Raw genomic sequence first — 16,765 nt, forward strand, 5'->3', positions numbered from 1 at the left:
TTGCGATCAACAGCCAGATGGTTGTGGTCTGTACCATGGGAAATGAGGATAAAAGTAGGTAGAAAAGGATCGCGATATTCACTTCCTCGTGTATATGTCATGGTTGTGTGTGGATGGTGGTGGTCCATACGAGTGGTGGTCATGCAAAGTGGAGGCACGAAGCTCTGTGAGATCACCAATTACGTAAGTTTATCGGATTCCGGCGGTTTTCATGTCTGATTGTTGTTGTTGTTGTTGTAATCCCATCATATCGCATCTCTCATACTCCTCTGCAGTACTCTCATCGTCGTACTGTGATACATACACTATACACCACTTGCATCAGATCTAAAAGGAGCAGAGTCACCGTTCTTCTGGTGTTCAGAATTCACAGGAATCCACCCGTCCGCTCCCATGTCAACATGACCTTCTTCAACGGGTCCATGGCGGCAGCAACATCCTCCACTCGACAAGGGTCTTCAAGTCGACGTGTATCACCTGTCAAACCACAAGATGTAGAAGATGACCTTGTTAGTCGATCAAGTAGCCCGCGGATCATCGACAGGAAGGGCAAAGGAAAGGAGAGGATGGTCGAGTTTGCACTTGAGCCTACAGCTGTAAACGATAAATTGGAAGGAGGGTCAGAGGATGATGAAAGGGAGTTTAGGGATGCTTCGGATACTGAGGATGAAGATGAGGACGAAGAGAACTGTGAGTACTGACATTGTTCTCCTCATCCTTACCCCCCTCTTTTGTTTTAATCATAAAAGTCCAATATTGGTTGGGTGAATTCATCACGGGTAATTGCTGATACACCGATATGTGGGTCCAAATCGCTTTTCATATACCAGATGAAGCCGAACGACAACGGCGTATACGTGAGAATCAACTCATTCTGGCTGAATTGGGTATTGAACCCAGTGGATCGAACAGCAATATCGCAGGACCATCATCATCATCATCGAATATCAAACAAAATGCTAACTCTTCCCCTCAACCTCATGCCACATCAAGTAGGAAACGAAGGAATGCAGGTGATATACCAATATACGATAGATCAGGATACATATTGTCTCTTCCTCCAAAAGGTCAAACTCATACTATGACATGTATAGAGATACCGAGTGATCGTAAATTGAAGAAGAGGATATTGGATGGCGAATATACGGATTGTTCACATTGGATGGAAGGAGAAGCGAGAAGGTGGAAATTTGGTTTTGGCAAAGGTGGAGATAATTTACCTGAAAATGAACCGGAAGACTTAGTTGGAGTAACGAAAGAGTTCAGATGGAGAAGGTGGAGAGGATTAGAGAGGGAATTAAGACGTGAGATGAAGCAAAGAGGCGAATTGGTTGAAATGGATGCTAGACCAGTAGAAAGGGTTATACCTGAAGGTGTATCTGCTTATTCTGTGAGTCGGCTACCAATGCGAGCATTCTCCGAGTAGCTGATGTATGTACGTGCCAACCGACCAGCTCATTCCTGGTGAATCATGCCATCAGTGTCGAAGGAAATCAGATAAACCGAAGATGAAGTGTAGGAATGTCAATCCGATATGTAGAGCTACATTCTGCGAGACCTGCTGTAAGAGGTGAGCGACTACCTTTCATCCCTTTGTCTCCGTATACATCCGTTATATCCTTTCTCCCATGAACCCGAAACAAGCTGACATTCATCATGCATCCGACCAACAGATACAGCTATTTCGATTTTGACGAAGAATCCCGATCGTTCATCTGTCCTCTTTGCAAAGATTGCTGCAATTGCTCCAACTGTATAAGAAAGAAAAATCTTGCTCATCTACTGGGCGCATCAAAAGGAAAAATCCAGAGAAAGTCGTTAAAATACGCCATGGGAGCAGACGCAGGAGATCAACTGAGTGTACAAGCTTGGTTGGAAAAAGCTGTCAAGGATGTTTCCAAGGCGCCCTTCGATCTGATCAGAATAGTAGATCAGGATAAAGATATCATATCGCCTGAAACACCACTAGTTGAGGAAGAAGAGATAGGTGAAACGATTGTTGTGGAGAAACCGAAGGCGAAAAGAGCGAGGATGAATCAGCCTTTCTCATCTATCGAAAAAAAAGTTAAAGTACATCCGCCGATGGTCAGGCAAGACGATGATGGAGTTGATAAACCAAAAGCTAAAAGAGGTAGAAAGAAGAAAGTCGTGGATGCGAATGAGGAAGAGATCATCAACAATCTACCGGAGAGAAAACAAGTAAAGACGAATACTAAGAACCTTATCGTCAAACTCAAAATACCTAGACTTGTTGCAAACGACATGAGCATGAGACCGGTGGCTCACGCAGAAAGGGTGAAAGAAGTTGACTCAGATGGGGATACGGTCGGCGATTGGTCGGATGATGAGGCTATCGATGGAAACGATGATTCACCTCTCACCTCGTTATCTTCTTTACCTTCCGAATCACCTCGTCCACCACCGAGACTTCCTTTCCCACCTCGACCCATCTACGCTCCAATAATGAACGTGAACACCGATGGATACCTATCGAGCTTACCTGGTGTGGTTCAGGATCAACCTTTCGCGCAACCTACTGCGAATTCTTCAGATGTGGTAATTAGCTCCCCGACGAGAGAAAATACAGCTGGGCTTGTGTCCCCATTACACAGCCGATCTTCCCCTGAGAATGGCGATGAGCATTCTCATCCTAGGAAACGTAAACGACCGCCACCCAGAGCCAACATCCTTCGACCACCTAGACACAGTTCGTTCTCGACTTCACAATCTAGTCCACCGGGTACTCACGATGAGCTAGATCATGCTCCACCGCCAATTCTATCAATCGATAATGGTGGACCGAGGAATTTAACCGGTGATGGAAGTATGCAATCGGCTGCACCCCAATTACTGTCAGCGACATCGAGTCAATCGCAACGGATCGACATCGGTCCACCACCGCTACTATCGTCAATGTCGACGCTCACTCCCTCTTCAAACCATCAAATGGGTTATTGGCAATCTCGCTCTGTTCAAGGGTTTGATCAGACTTTATACCCTCAACAGCAACTTCCCTCCATATCACCTTCCTCATCTTTCCTTCCTATCGACTATTCCTCATCTTACAATACCTATGCCTCTTTGTACAACGGTTCAGGTTCAGAATCGAATTACTTGGGTAATATGGGATTAGGTGGACCACCACCTTACTCTCATTCTCCGCCTTCAGGATCAGGTAGAAGGTCCTTGGTGTTAAGTTCCAATACTGAAAGACAATATCTAAGAATGAATAATCATACTTCCAGTAGTGTGAATGAACCTCGAACTATCTCACCCAACTCTCTAACATTGCCTCTACCGAATATAAAAGGAAAACCTATGAATGTGGGATCGAATCTGAGTTACCTTGGTGTACTTAGTACCGCCGCGGAGATCAAGGAGGATGGTAATTTCGATAATAGTAAGAATAATAGCAAACAGACAGAATGATCCATTAGGTGAGGGTAAGGAGATGTTATTGTAGTTGCTTGATACGTTACAAATGAACTGCGAAACTGCAGTGATGATGCTGACCATTCAGTAAATGATTCAATGGATGTATCCTTTCTTAGAGTGAATTGCACCTTCATGAGTGTCATGGTGTGGAAACCAGAAGTCAGCTATAAATGGGCAGATGATGACACAGCTCGCTTGTTGAGATCACCAGCATACACTCTGCTGAGGACTCTCTTCGCCGTTCTCCTGAGGCTGGATGAGGCCCCCATAGTCCATGAGTCGTGTATACACCTCTCGTCAATGATGATTCAATGACAATATCCAATATATCCAGTCAAATTATACCTGGAAAGTCTTTTACTTCCTTTCACTTGATAGCAAACGACATCGCTCGAAATCCATCGCAATCGCATGATATCAAAAGGTGGTCAGATGGAAATGCAAATGTCCCAAGCACACACAAAGCAGAGTCATGAACAGCTTCCAGAGGACTGACGGTGAAAGAAGGGAGGATATTACTGAAATGGGTAATAAATCACCCCAAATCGGGATTGAGCAAGTCACCGAACGCAAACGCTCCGACCGCCTATGGTGTGATTGATTAGTGCTGAAATTACAAAACACAAAATTGTTATCGACTCATATCTATCAGCACCACGATATATATATACCCCAATACAACAAACTATCTTATCTCTTGCACACATCGTATCTCCTCTCATATCACCAATAGACTCACAAGATGACCACCCCATCTACACCGGGTGATTCATCACTCGCTACATCGGTATACACCTTATCATCCAAATCACCAACCGAGGCTGAACAATACAAAGCCAGAGCCGCTGATTGGAGATTCTCAACATTATGCGCTTCAGTAGATAACAAAGACCAATATGGGGCGAGCTCAACACCCATCTATCAGACTGCTACATTCAAGGGAATGGACGGTCAATATGATTATACGCGTTCCGGTAATCCCACTAGAGGAGGATTAGGTGAGTTTATCCTCATTTATCTCACAGTGTAATTCGCTCCGCAACTTACATGGTATGGAAATCATATAGAAAACCACCTTGCTCGACTGTATGGTGCAACGCAAGCATTCGCTTTATCTACCGGTATGACCTGTCTCGATACGATCTTGCGTCTGGTCAAACCTGGAGAAACAGTCTTAGCGGGAGATGATCTGTATGGAGGTACCAACAGGTTATTAACCTATCTCGGAACGCATGGAGGTGTCAAGGTTATTCATGCCGATACAACTAGGATAGAAGCACTACGACCATACTTGCAACCTGGAAACAAAGTCAGAATGGTATTATTGGAATCACCTACCAACCCTTTACTCAAGATCGCAGATTTAGAAGGAATCTCAAAAGAAGTTAAACAATCATCACCTGATGCTTTGATAGTAGTGGATAACACAATGATGTCACCCTATCTTCAGAGACCTTTAGAATTAGGTGCTGATATAGTTTATGATTCCGGAACGAAATATCTATCAGGTCATCATGATCTCATGGCTGGTATAATCGCTGTGAAAAGACCTGAAATCTGTAAAGATATTGCCTTTTTGATCAACTCTGTTGGATCTGGATTAGCACCCTTCGATTCATTCTTACTTCTCAGAGGAGTCAAGACCATGTCACTAAGAATGGATAGACAAATGGCTACTGCCCAATTGGTAGCCCTATACCTCGACTCATTAGGATTTCTAGTACATTATCCAGGACTGAAGAATCACCCAAAGAGAGATATACATTGGAAACAGGCTACAGGAGCTGGTGCGGTCCTGTCGTTCGTAACGGGTGATAAAGCCTTGAGCGAAAGGATAGTAGGTGGGACGAGACTTTGGGGTATTAGTGTTTCGTTTGGTGCGGTTAACAGTTTGATCTCTATGCCTTGTTTGATGTCGTGAGTATACCTATCAATCCTACCATTTTCTTTTCATACCCTATCCTTCTGTCTTTCCGATTTCCCTTAATCCATCTCACTTGTAGGGATGTTGGGCTTACGATGTTTTTTGCTTTCAGCCACGCTTCCATCTCTGCTGCTGTTCGTGCCGAACGAGGTCTTCCCGAAAACCTCATCAGACTCTGTGTCGGTATTGAAGACCCTCGAGATCTCATGGACGACCTCGAACATTCTCTCTTGTCAGCTGGTGCCATCACTCCCAACCTCTCTCACTCTCCACTCTCCCACTCTCGATCTGCCGAATTATACTCATCTGACCCGGAAGCGTGGATACTCGAACGAGCCAAGGGGTTCAAGCGACCTTCGACCGAATCAAGTGCGATTGACAAATTGGTAACTGGCGTCAAAAAAGGTCTCGGACTCACTTCAACTGAACGTAAAACAACTGAAGAAGATATCGTCGTCTCAGCACCTGGAAAAGTCATCTTATTCGGTGAACATGCTGTAGTACATGGCGTAACTGCTATAGCTTCTTCAGTGAACCTCAGATGTTTCGCCGTCCTCTCACCTAGATCAGATGGGAAAGTAGCACTGGAAGTACCCAACGTAGGCGTAGAAGCAGAATGGGAAATCTCAAAACTACCTTGGGGGTTGTTACCCGTTCATTCCAATACACATCGACATGTTGCCGATAAAGATCTCGATCCTGCTTTACTCCAATCTATTGAGAAATTGGTACATGAACATAAAGAGTTAGGCAAGACGGGCCTCAACTCCTGTATTGCTTATTTGTACCTCTACATGGTCATGGCCGGTGCTGAATGCGAGGCGTAAGTGATTCGCCAATTGGCAAACAATTTTGATTGTTATTCATTACGTCTCACATGCTGACTGGGAGTTTCTTTTAGCCCCTCCGTCACCTTCACAGCTACTGCCAATCTCCCAATTTCCGCAGGTTTAGGTTCCTCAGCGGCCTACTCTACTTGTATAGCTTCGTCGCTTCTCATCGCCCACTCACATATCAACAAGCCCACTTCCGATCAATCCCGTCTGTCGGAAGGTGAAACCAACATCGTTGATGGTTGGGCATTCTTATCTGAAAAGGTTTTGCATGGTACTCCCAGTGGTATAGATAATGCTGTTTCTGTTCGGGGTGGTGCCGTAGCGTTCACCAGATCCGTAGGAGGACGAAAAGGTGGTTTGGACGGTTTACACGGGTCGGTTGTCTGTCTTCAGAAACTCATTATGCTAGCTGACATTGTGGTTCATCGATTGTATACAGCTTCTCCTCCATCCGACTACTGCTCACCAACACCTTGGTTCCTCGAGATACCAAATCTCTCGTAGCTGGTGTCAGTGCCAAACGACTTGCTGAACCTCATGTGGTCGATCCCATCCTCGATGCCATCCAGTCAATCAGTGATGAAGCTTCGACATTATTGAGTGGGCAAACCCATGTGGAAAGGAAGGAATTGATCGCTCGATTAGAGGTATGTCTCCCTAGCCGATTGTCGATGCTGTTCAATCCTGACTGATGACATCTTCTGTTCTATAGACTCTCATTCGAGAGAATCACTCTCATCTCGTCAACCTTGGGGTATCTCACCCCTCACTCGAGATGGTGGTTTCAGCCACAGCTGCTGAACCATTCAATCTCGCTACAAAGCTTACAGGTGCGGGAGGTGGTGGATGTGCTGTAACGTTGATACCAGATGGTCAGTCAGCTACCACTATACCCAGTACCAATCTCATTAGCTGATTGTTGGTCTTGCAGATTTCCCACAATCCTCACTTGACGCATTAATCACTACCCTTGAATCTCAGGGATTCCAACCTCATCTTACATCTGTCGGTGGACCTGGATTGGGTATACATTCCCCTTCGACCCAAAAGGAAGACAAGATCCGTACACCCGAGGAAGGTGAGGGTATGATTGTACCCAAACGAGTGACTTTGAGGGAGACTCCGATTGATGGATTACAAACTTGGTCAGAGAGGGTTGGGAACTGGGTTCATACATAAAAACATGCAAAAACAGCAAGATACACAATGTTAGATTCTATCAGGATAGGTTGATTTAGTTATCTGGTATTCGTGTATGTATGATAGATTGATGTTTGCGTTCTCGTGATATGTGTAGTCCGCAGATATGAGCCGAAGCATCGAGTACACGCATCACGCCGGCGGTGATCTGCTGGGTGTCGAGCCAAATAAATTTGACTCTGTGTCAAGTTTACGATTACCTCCACTCGATGACTGAAATGATCTTCATCCAATTCGCTTGTTTTATTTTCATTTTCCGACTCTCACACGACATATATCCTACTCACATCAGACATCAACGACAACGAGGGGTCTTGAACGACCTTTGGGATGGTCCAGGTATATCGTAAAACTCATTCTTAGTGAGTTTGTCGTTCATCAAAAAAGAATCTCTCTCTACTACCCTTATAACCTCGCTGACTTATTGTTGCTTCCCTTTGTGATCTAGCCCCGACCCACCTCCTACACCCTTACTAGCGTTCTTCCTCCGCTATCCCAACCCATTCGCTCGACATGTCTTATCAGTAGATGTCCTCTCTCGAACTGTCAACCCCTCGACTGGACAGGTACATACCACGAGATTGATATTGAAAAGAGGTATATTACCGAAATGGGCTACTAGGTGGTTACCTAATGCTGGACTTTCAGGTGGGAGGGGGTTGGACGCTTGGATTTTGGAAGAAAGTATTGTAGATCCCCCCGAATGGGGTTTGGCCGGAAGCTCAACAAGTACAAATACAAATATCCCCAATACTGCTTTTTCCTCGGCCTCTTCATCTAAGCGCAGGATATCAGGTGAAAGTGGTAGAGACGAAGACAATTCGGAGCTGGAGTACAGGAGACAACCTAGATTGAGGGTACAACAGGGGAATTTGAATCACAAGAAGTTGATGCATGTGATTGAAGGTGGGGAGATCAGAGCGGGACCGAATGGGTGAGTTGAGTGGGACTCTTCGCACGTCACACATCTTGCATAAAACCCTCAGTCCTATGGAAGATATGACATGGTCAATCATCTGTTAATGGGTCGCCGAGGAAAAGGATTACCCGTACAAGTAGAGTACATGCTAAGTTATAACACTAAACTTGTGTTACTATAGAACAACACTACATCATACTACAGCAGAAGTCAGGTCGAGCTTTGGTGGAGCATGGTCAAATCTGATAAGGCAGAGGATAGAACAGTATGGAGTAGGGAAATTCGAGACGAATTCGGAAACTGTGAGTGTCGAAATATCACAATCCTATACTTTGCTGTGTATGGTATAAGTAAAGCAAGTCAATCGCTGATAGTTAATATTCAAAATCTTCATTATGTGTTATCTTGTCCAATCTACCACCTCGCTATCAATAAATGCACCGTACTCCAAAAATCAACATTCACACCCCTCTGTCACCCTCTACCCTCTCATCTTTTATACATCCCTCGTTCTACGTACTACATCCTACACACGATGCAGTCCCGCAAAGGGATGTCCCTAATCCTCACACTCCTCCGTACGCGCCATCCACTCCCCGAAACAGCAGAGTTCGAGTTCTACCCACCTCCCCCACCGGGATTTAACGATTCATGGTCTGATATTCCTGAAGCTGCCAGTAGGGACAAGGCCAAAGAAGGTTCTCCAAGGAGTTTTTTCTTGTCGCCTGGTAGTTTGGGTGCATGGGTGAGGAGTAGGAGGGATAATGGGAATGGAAACGGGCAATCTGGTGATACGAAAAATCCACCATAGTTCATCATGATCACTCGCAAGGAGAGCTAGATTGAAGAAGGGGAAAGAGGCAATATGGAGAGGGATGTTAGGTCTTGTTGGGTTGACTTTTACCTGTTAGTCGAATTGTGTCAGGTCATATGTATGCATATAAAATAATGTCATACTGTATATTGAACGAACCGATCACTCCGACCGAAGAAAAGATCATGATCAGATAAAGAAGCGATCAAGGGATCAGTTCGCACTGTATGCGCAATCGCGACGAGAGCGGATAATTGGGTTTACATCAATCCAAGTACCCCAAGACTCTTTGTGATTGATTGGTTGGTTGTTTCACAAAGTCAGGATTCTGTAGGTCAGCAACCATTCTAGTCTGGTCAAATTGATCAATATGTCTCAAATTCAGTGAGCCTTGATGATGATGAACACACGCAGTTTCAGATAGATCAGGACTCGGTTGATGGAGGATCTAGAATCTGCTTCATATTGTTAGCAAGGTCGCGTCGATATATCAATTCGCTTTGAAAGTGCAGGAGAGAGGTATTTACGATCTGATCTGCTATGAAAGGGCATAATGATATCACGCTGATGCTTCGAAGGTCGTTAGATGAAGTAATCATGAATTACAAATGAAATACTTTTCAGTAAGATAAGTCACGTCTTCAGACAACGTAGTGGTGTCATGCCAGCTGGATATCCAAGAGCCACAAGCAGGTCAGTCATTCAAAAGCACCTATGAAATGTCGTATGTGGCGTATTGAGTACTCACTACTAACTTACTAACACAACCCTGCACGACCCATCATGTGACGAAATCAATTCACTGGTATTCGGGTAACAGATGCGGATTGCTGACTTTTGGGGATACCCACAGCACTCGTATATTCAAGGGAAACAAACGTGATGGAGATTTCATCACGAATTATTTCGTGATACATGATACGTAGTCATGCCATTTTCTTCGTGATTTTGACGTGAAGCAACAATTCAAATGATGAATTGGAAGTTATACAAAACGGCAGAACACTTGACTTGGTCCACTTTTACAGTGTTCAGTAGATGGATCCTGACCGCCGCCCGCATCGAGACAAGTTGAATGACGATAAGTGCATACATAGCCCGTTGACTTTTGTGCTGTTACATTTTACTTGATTTTCACGTAAGAACCCCCTTACCCATCACGATCAGATGGATAGTTTATAGACAACAGAGTTATTTTCCTTTCTGCCCACCGGGATGGATCGTGCCGTAGCCTCCAGCACAGCATAGCGTTACCCTGGGCCCAGAGCGACATGTCATGGCTAAGTCTCCGAGTGCGCTTGAAATTCTAGAAATCGGTGAGGTACAAGATACCGATACAAGTAACTTAATTGCCGTAAATGTCAATCCAAATTCAGCGCTGCAACAATCTTCCTTCCAGCGGAGAGAGATCTTTCCTCGCAGTCTGGTCTACTGCCGTTCCGCCCCAGAAGGCATTCAGGGTTATGAGCAGGAGACCCCAAGCATGTTTCTTGTGAGCCCCCCTTTCCTGTTCGCTTCACACGGCAAGGGCGTTCGCATTCCCCCCTCCCGTGCCGTAGCCCATTATTGCAGAACTCGATGGATCCAGTTACGTCGATGCACTCAAAGTGAAATAACGTATTTGGGCGAGATGTTTGGATTTTTTGGTGGTTGTTGTCATTACCTTGTGCACATCGAAAAACTCATTTGTTGCTTGGCGAATCATACCATTACCATACCATACGATACTTGTAGCATAGACGATACAATGAGCCGATCTAGTTTCTAAGCTTGTGACTTGAGCAAATATTGCAATCCACAGGAATACAGGTCAATTCATCTGTTCTACGGAATTTCAATACCGAAAAATTGAAGAAATCCTTGCACGAATCTCATCGCACCGCACACAATTGATATTAATTTACTTCTGTGTAACTATCCCCAAATAACTCTATTTCAACGCTAGAACCCACACCCATAAACAATCAAGTTCCCAGAAAGAAAAAGAAAAAAAGCCAAGATCATCGCATCATCCTTATCGCTACGATTCAGCCCGATAACAAAAACCAAGAACATCAGAAAAGACGTGATAATGCGACAATAACCCATCGCCCCAATTCGTCTTATCTCACAATAATACATCTATCAGGTGCTACGCAGATCCCGTAGCCTGGTCTTCTCTTCTCTCCTACATCGATAAAATCTCGCATTTCCCTCATCTTCATCTATCAAATTCGACCCACCTATCGCCCATCGGAAAAGTCCGATTTGTCTGCGACCACGACTTCCCCCGCCCCCCATCCAACTCTCTTCTCAGTTACCAATTCCAGCTCTTCCCATCGTATAAGATCCAGGACAGGATCCAAGGGATTAGGAAAGTATCACGCGTTCACTCTATCTATACAAGTACATTACAGTCAACCTTCAAGTCGAACTTGATAAAACATAACACAGCATTTCGTCAACTGATATCATCATTGAATCAAGGGTGCTTGTACCTACGACTTGAAAATCTCGACTTCTGCTTTCATCGTCATTCATCATCAACAACCCCGTAACTTGAGAATCTCATTCCAAGCGTAATTTAAACGTTTAAACGTAGTCTTTGTTCCTCATATGGCGAAAGTACGTATCTCCTTATCGCTTAATCTCCCTCACTTCACCTCACTGGCTTTGCCTCCATCTGTGTCTATCCCGCCTTCGTCTCGGCCCTCCTCGCTTCGAACAGAATACAACAAGGAATATAAAGATTGGTAGTGCAAAAGGTATCATTGATATCAACTGGTATAAAATAGATTAGAAAGAATAATAGTCGTTTGAGAATCATATATAATCGAGTCGCATATCATATCGCTATCACAAATACTACCTGTCCCCACTCAACGTCCAAGCGCACCGGACCACGCCCTGGTCTAGCGAATAGCTGCTTGATCGGTCAAAGAGGATCAGAGGTTTGTTCCGCCAAAGGAATCCAGTCCGACCGGCTTTAGATTAGGTGAAGGTCAGATACATAAGCGCAATTGGATCAGCAATAGGCGGTGATTAGGGTCGCCACTATATAAAGGACTTTTAAAGGTGAGCCATGTCAAGTACAGTCATCATCGTCTCTGCCAATTTATCTAAAATCCAACTCTTCTTTCATCTTTTGTCAATCCTGTCCATGGTGCGGGTCGGTGGAGATCCATGTCTCATTTTATCCACGCCTCTGCCGTAATGATCCCTTCATTTGTTGTGTCATTTTGATTCTTGGCAATCTGAGACATACTGTACCGTTATTCCCGTTCTGTCAGTAATGCCCATGATCGTCGTTCGCAAGTTTGACTTTCTTTTTCTCTTCTCTTTGTTCTGTCTATTGGGTGCTTGAGGCTGCATCTTTAGCATGGGCAATGTGGCCTGGGACTTTTTGATGGTTGTCGGTTTGTGGTCAATCCTTATCTACACACGTCTCCTTGTGCTTCATACACACAGACAACTACGCTTTGATCCTTTTGATCCTTTTGATCCTTTTGAATTTGATCATGCTGACGTATCAATGATTATTCAACTGCTAAGATTAGTTACCGAGTTGGTCGAGAGCGTTTTAGATCATTCAACGTTCACCAAACCATCAACAGGTACTCCTTTGGTCGTCACGCAACTACTTCTAGTGCGATATTTTAGCATACATCAAGGAGATTTACCACAAATATCTTATTGTTCTATTCAACATCTTGCATCACAAATACAAATATCGCCCCCACTCGGTCATCCCCCACTTCCAGTTCTCAGTAATCGCGTTTTTACATCCCCGTTACCACTTTAAAGATATTTCGATATAAAGCCTCGAGGATCTGGCTATCCCAAAAGAAAAGGCCCATCAACATCAACATTATTGACCGTATCTACTACTTCGACACTTGTTCATGTTGTAAACTTCTCAACTTCTCTACTCAGATCTTATCCACCGAATCCCGCGCCCGCTCGATCTAAAGAACAAGAAACTTCGACATTGAACTGATAAGAGGGCATACCTTTAGATTGAAGTACAGCGTGGTGCACAAAGCCATCAATCGCTTTGATTGTATGTGAGTTGGAATTCGGGACTTTCATTCCGAGACAAACTGTGCTTCCACCTTCTTTTCCTCGTTTCGTTCCTCGTCTAACTCGCCTAGACAACGTCGTACTCCACATCCTCACTCCTTTGATTGTTGTTCTCGTCCTTGTCCTCTTCATCACTCGTCCCAATCCCGTGTTATCGCCGTGTACACACAGTCTACAACGTACGTAGTGCATGTGCTGTACTCTCACTTTGGTCTTATCTCATCCTTTTCGAACGAAAAGAGATGAAAAATTCCACCACCTCCTTGGCCTTGCATTGATCAGCGTTTTTTCTTCTCTTGAGATCTCGAAATCGAGGGAGGTACCCTCGTTATTTCAATTTTGATTTCACCTCAACCTTTGTCTTTTGATTCTGGATTTTCTTTCGTTGACATCCTCATCCTTGATTGTTCTTGAAATTCTTCGTTGGGCACTTGCCCTGGTCTTGTCTCAGTTTTTCGAGACAATTACCATATGTGGGCGCCATCATCCGACATCTTGTGATTCATCATTCGTCATCGTAAAAAGTCCCCAAAAACATATCTTTCATGTCTCATATGACTGTTATGCCTAAACACATTCGTATATAACACAAAACTGACGACTTCCATTCCTCCTTCTTCTCCTTCTCACGATATACCGCTTCGTACACCACACCACTGCGCCTTCACTGCATGTCTTGGCGTCTAATCTAATCGATCAAATACCCCATCAACGTTTACCTCCGATATAACCAATATCACCTCATCGGTTCGATCGATTCTTTCGACTTCGCAATCAAATATACTTATATGGGAAAACACCCTATTCAACTTACTTTTTCTAAAATCCCTTTGTTCAACCATACTCATCACCATATGCGCCTGAGACCCACCTTTCATCTATAGATCACCTCGTCATACAGCAATATTGATCATCAAGCCAAGCAGCATAGATAGTCCGTCTCTCCTCCACTCGGTTAATCAAGTAGTGAACAGGGTGCTATCAACCTCTCATTGGGTCAATCAAAGCGCTTCCAAGGTGGGTTGATGTCTGTGAATCCATGAAACTCAGGCTTATATATGTAATTTTCTTTTAGTGCACGCTGTAGCCGACAAGATGGACATGGACATGGATGTTGCTTGGTGTCTAACATGCTCAAAGCAGACGGTGAGTCATCTTTTCGTGTCGATGTAATGCAGTACCTCTGACCACCTTGCACATACAGAGAGACCCTCGAAGTCCTTACTGCAGCGAAGCATGCCGTCTTCAAGATACCGATCCTTCAGCCAATTGCGATGGTCCCGTCGCCCTCACCTCCCCTGTCCCATTCGGTCTCATTCCTTCACCTACTCGTCCTCCTCAGGCTGGTAGCTCTTCGGCTCATAGCAGGGATTCACCTGCTCGTCGACCATCTATCGGACCACTCGCGCCTCTCCCCAGCTCATATCGCTCTAAGCCCATGGCTCGAGACAGACGAGCATTCTCATTTCCGGCTACACAATCAGTCGCGGCCATTCCTATCAAGATCAACAATTCACGACGACCAACGCAGACGGGTGAAACCCTTCAATTTGCTCGAAGAACGAACCCTGTTGCTGTCAATATGACAGCTTCCCCCAGTGTCGGCGGTCTTTCCGTTCCTCGAGTCAAAGGTTTCGATAAGCTATCGAAGACAACTGGCGCAAACACACCTGTTTTCCAGGATTCGGTCTTCTGCTCGAATTCGGAGAGTAGTGATAATGAAGGCATGGATATCAAGGACGTATCACCTATGAAAATACCAAAACCGCTTACTCCTCTCGAAACCACAGTCCGACCACCCAATATCAAACGAACCAGCGTCTCGAATACCTTCATGGTCGCTTCTCCTCGGAAAGATACATTCATTCCCAGTCCACAGCCTTCAGTACGACCCCCGTTCATCTCTCGCAAATCTCCTAGTCCTGTCGCCGCTATGGTAGCTTCTTCCGCCTCATCAAAGAGTAGAGAAGATATTGTCAGCTGGCTGAATGAAGTCAAGCGTCTTCCGACGAAAGATGAGGATGAACACGATTCTGACCACCTTGACAAATCGTGTGAACCTCGAGGTAGATCTCGCACAAGAAGAGAAGTCCTTGCGAACCTCCCTCCTCCCAGCCAGGAATCCCTGGATGAACAGTATGAAGGGGAGAATGGAATCTACGGTACCACTCCTAAAGGTCGAATAGGATCTGCCCTTGCTGGGCTCAGTAATTTCGGTGGATTTGGTGTCGGACCTATAGTCAAGGCTCTCACTGGTGTTACTGCCACTAATTCTTCTCAGCAAACATCAACTGCCGCCCCTCTCACTACTGGACTTGGGCCTCAATCCGTCCCAGCTCCTGCAGAAGTGTCTCGTATCGCCGTGACTGTTGCTGCTCCAGCTGAAACGGAGCTGGGACCATTTCTACAGATGGGTGGTACTACTCCGACACTGTCTACAGTATCGATCTCCGAATTTGTCGATCCTCTTACGGACAATGGCGATCATATCGACTTCATGACTAGTACGGACGATCAATCGGCTGCGGGTTCATCCTCCTTCATGAGAAGACGATTCTCATCGGTGGGTCAAGGCAAGGCCCCATCATCTCTACTCTCAATAGGTGGCAAACAACCACCTGCCAAACCGGTCACATCGACCGCCTCTGCGATATGGAATCTATCTTCATACATCCGATCCTTTGCTCCTTTCTCAATATCATCGGTTATTCCACCGTACGCACCTATAGCAGCTGCTGATGCCCAAGCTCAAAATCATCAACCGTCTCCTAGGCCTACCATGAGCTCTCAAATATCTGATCGACCGGTTCCGGCACCTGTACCCGCCGCTCGACCTGTAACACCAGACGAAGTTGAAGAATCACCTGCTCAGCAGATGGTCCGAAGTCTTCCTATGGATATCGTCATGCCCTTTGGAGGCGAGAACACCCATGTAGACCGAGCACGACAGAGAGAAGAAGTGAGAGAGTGGTTAGGAACACCGACGTCATCTCGAAGTCCATCAAGATCACAGGTCCGTGAGAGAGATGCATCTAGAAATAAGGCTAGATATAGGTCTGGGTCGGGTTGTCATTCTCGATCTGCTTCGCACTCTAACTCGCGTTCCAGACATGGTAGGAAGGTATCATATGATGCCGATGCGAGTGCAGAGGAAGAAGGTGGAGATTCCCATGGTATCAACACCGAGAGAAGAGGAAGGAGCAGAAGGGAGAAAGGCTTGAGAGGGACTGCTGCTGAAGATAGAAGTCGAAGAGGATCGGACGTAAGGATGGAAGATGTTGAGGACGAACGAGGAAGAGGAAGAGGAAGGGAAAGAGATAGGACAGTCAGGGTTTGAGTGATGCTATCATTTTTGGGTGTTTTTTTTTTAGTAGTCCCTCCCTTTCACGACATTAGTAGTCGAAATTACTGTTTCCCACTCCTCCTTCATCATTCATACCCTTTTCAAGGAATTGTGTCAATTTAGTCTTCGGTTCTCTGTGCTACGCTAGGTCAGGTCGGTGGTGGAAGGAAGAAGTTTATATCATAGGTTTTGCGAAGGTCTGAAAACGGCATACTCATGTAACTGCCGAACGTTG

General features: G+C 45.2%; 4 protein-coding genes across 4 annotated transcripts; all 4 read left to right on the plus strand.

Moving 5' to 3' along the window:
• Positions 1 to 401: 401 nt before the first annotated feature.
• Positions 402 to 3,429, plus strand: I203_105980 (uncharacterized protein; the record flags this gene model as incomplete). The annotated part of the gene is made up of 4 exons (XM_019147752.1): positions 402 to 690; positions 831 to 1,390; positions 1,455 to 1,570; positions 1,674 to 3,429. The coding sequence occupies 4 exons, from the start codon at positions 402 to 404 to the stop codon at positions 3,427 to 3,429; spliced, it is 2,721 nt and encodes a 906-aa protein (XP_019002670.1).
• A 748-nt stretch (positions 3,430 to 4,177) lies between these two features.
• On the plus strand, positions 4,178 to 7,374 carry I203_105981 (cystathionine beta-lyase; the record flags this gene model as incomplete). Its single annotated transcript, XM_019147753.1, has 7 exons — positions 4,178 to 4,433; positions 4,503 to 5,352; positions 5,472 to 6,182; positions 6,261 to 6,569; positions 6,635 to 6,842; positions 6,908 to 7,067; positions 7,127 to 7,374. The coding sequence occupies 7 exons, from the start codon at positions 4,178 to 4,180 to the stop codon at positions 7,372 to 7,374; spliced, it is 2,742 nt and encodes a 913-aa protein (XP_019002671.1).
• Positions 7,375 to 7,725: 351 nt separating this feature from the next.
• Positions 7,726 to 9,125, plus strand: I203_105982 (uncharacterized protein; the record flags this gene model as incomplete). Its single annotated transcript, XM_065517881.1, has 5 exons — positions 7,726 to 7,757; positions 7,844 to 8,103; positions 8,191 to 8,329; positions 8,496 to 8,616; positions 8,856 to 9,125. The coding sequence occupies 5 exons, from the start codon at positions 7,726 to 7,728 to the stop codon at positions 9,123 to 9,125; spliced, it is 822 nt and encodes a 273-aa protein (XP_065373185.1).
• A 5,157-nt stretch (positions 9,126 to 14,282) lies between these two features.
• I203_105983 (uncharacterized protein) lies at positions 14,283 to 16,524 on the plus strand (the record flags this gene model as incomplete). The annotated part of the gene is made up of 2 exons (XM_019147755.1): positions 14,283 to 14,333; positions 14,392 to 16,524. The coding sequence occupies 2 exons, from the start codon at positions 14,283 to 14,285 to the stop codon at positions 16,522 to 16,524; spliced, it is 2,184 nt and encodes a 727-aa protein (XP_019002673.1).
• Between the last annotated feature and the right edge of the window lie 241 nt (positions 16,525 to 16,765).

This window comes from Kwoniella mangroviensis, assembly GCF_000507465.2.
Source record: "Kwoniella mangroviensis CBS 8507 chromosome 1 map unlocalized Ctg02, whole genome shotgun sequence".
NCBI classification, from domain to species: domain Eukaryota; kingdom Fungi; phylum Basidiomycota; class Tremellomycetes; order Tremellales; family Cryptococcaceae; genus Kwoniella; species Kwoniella mangrovensis.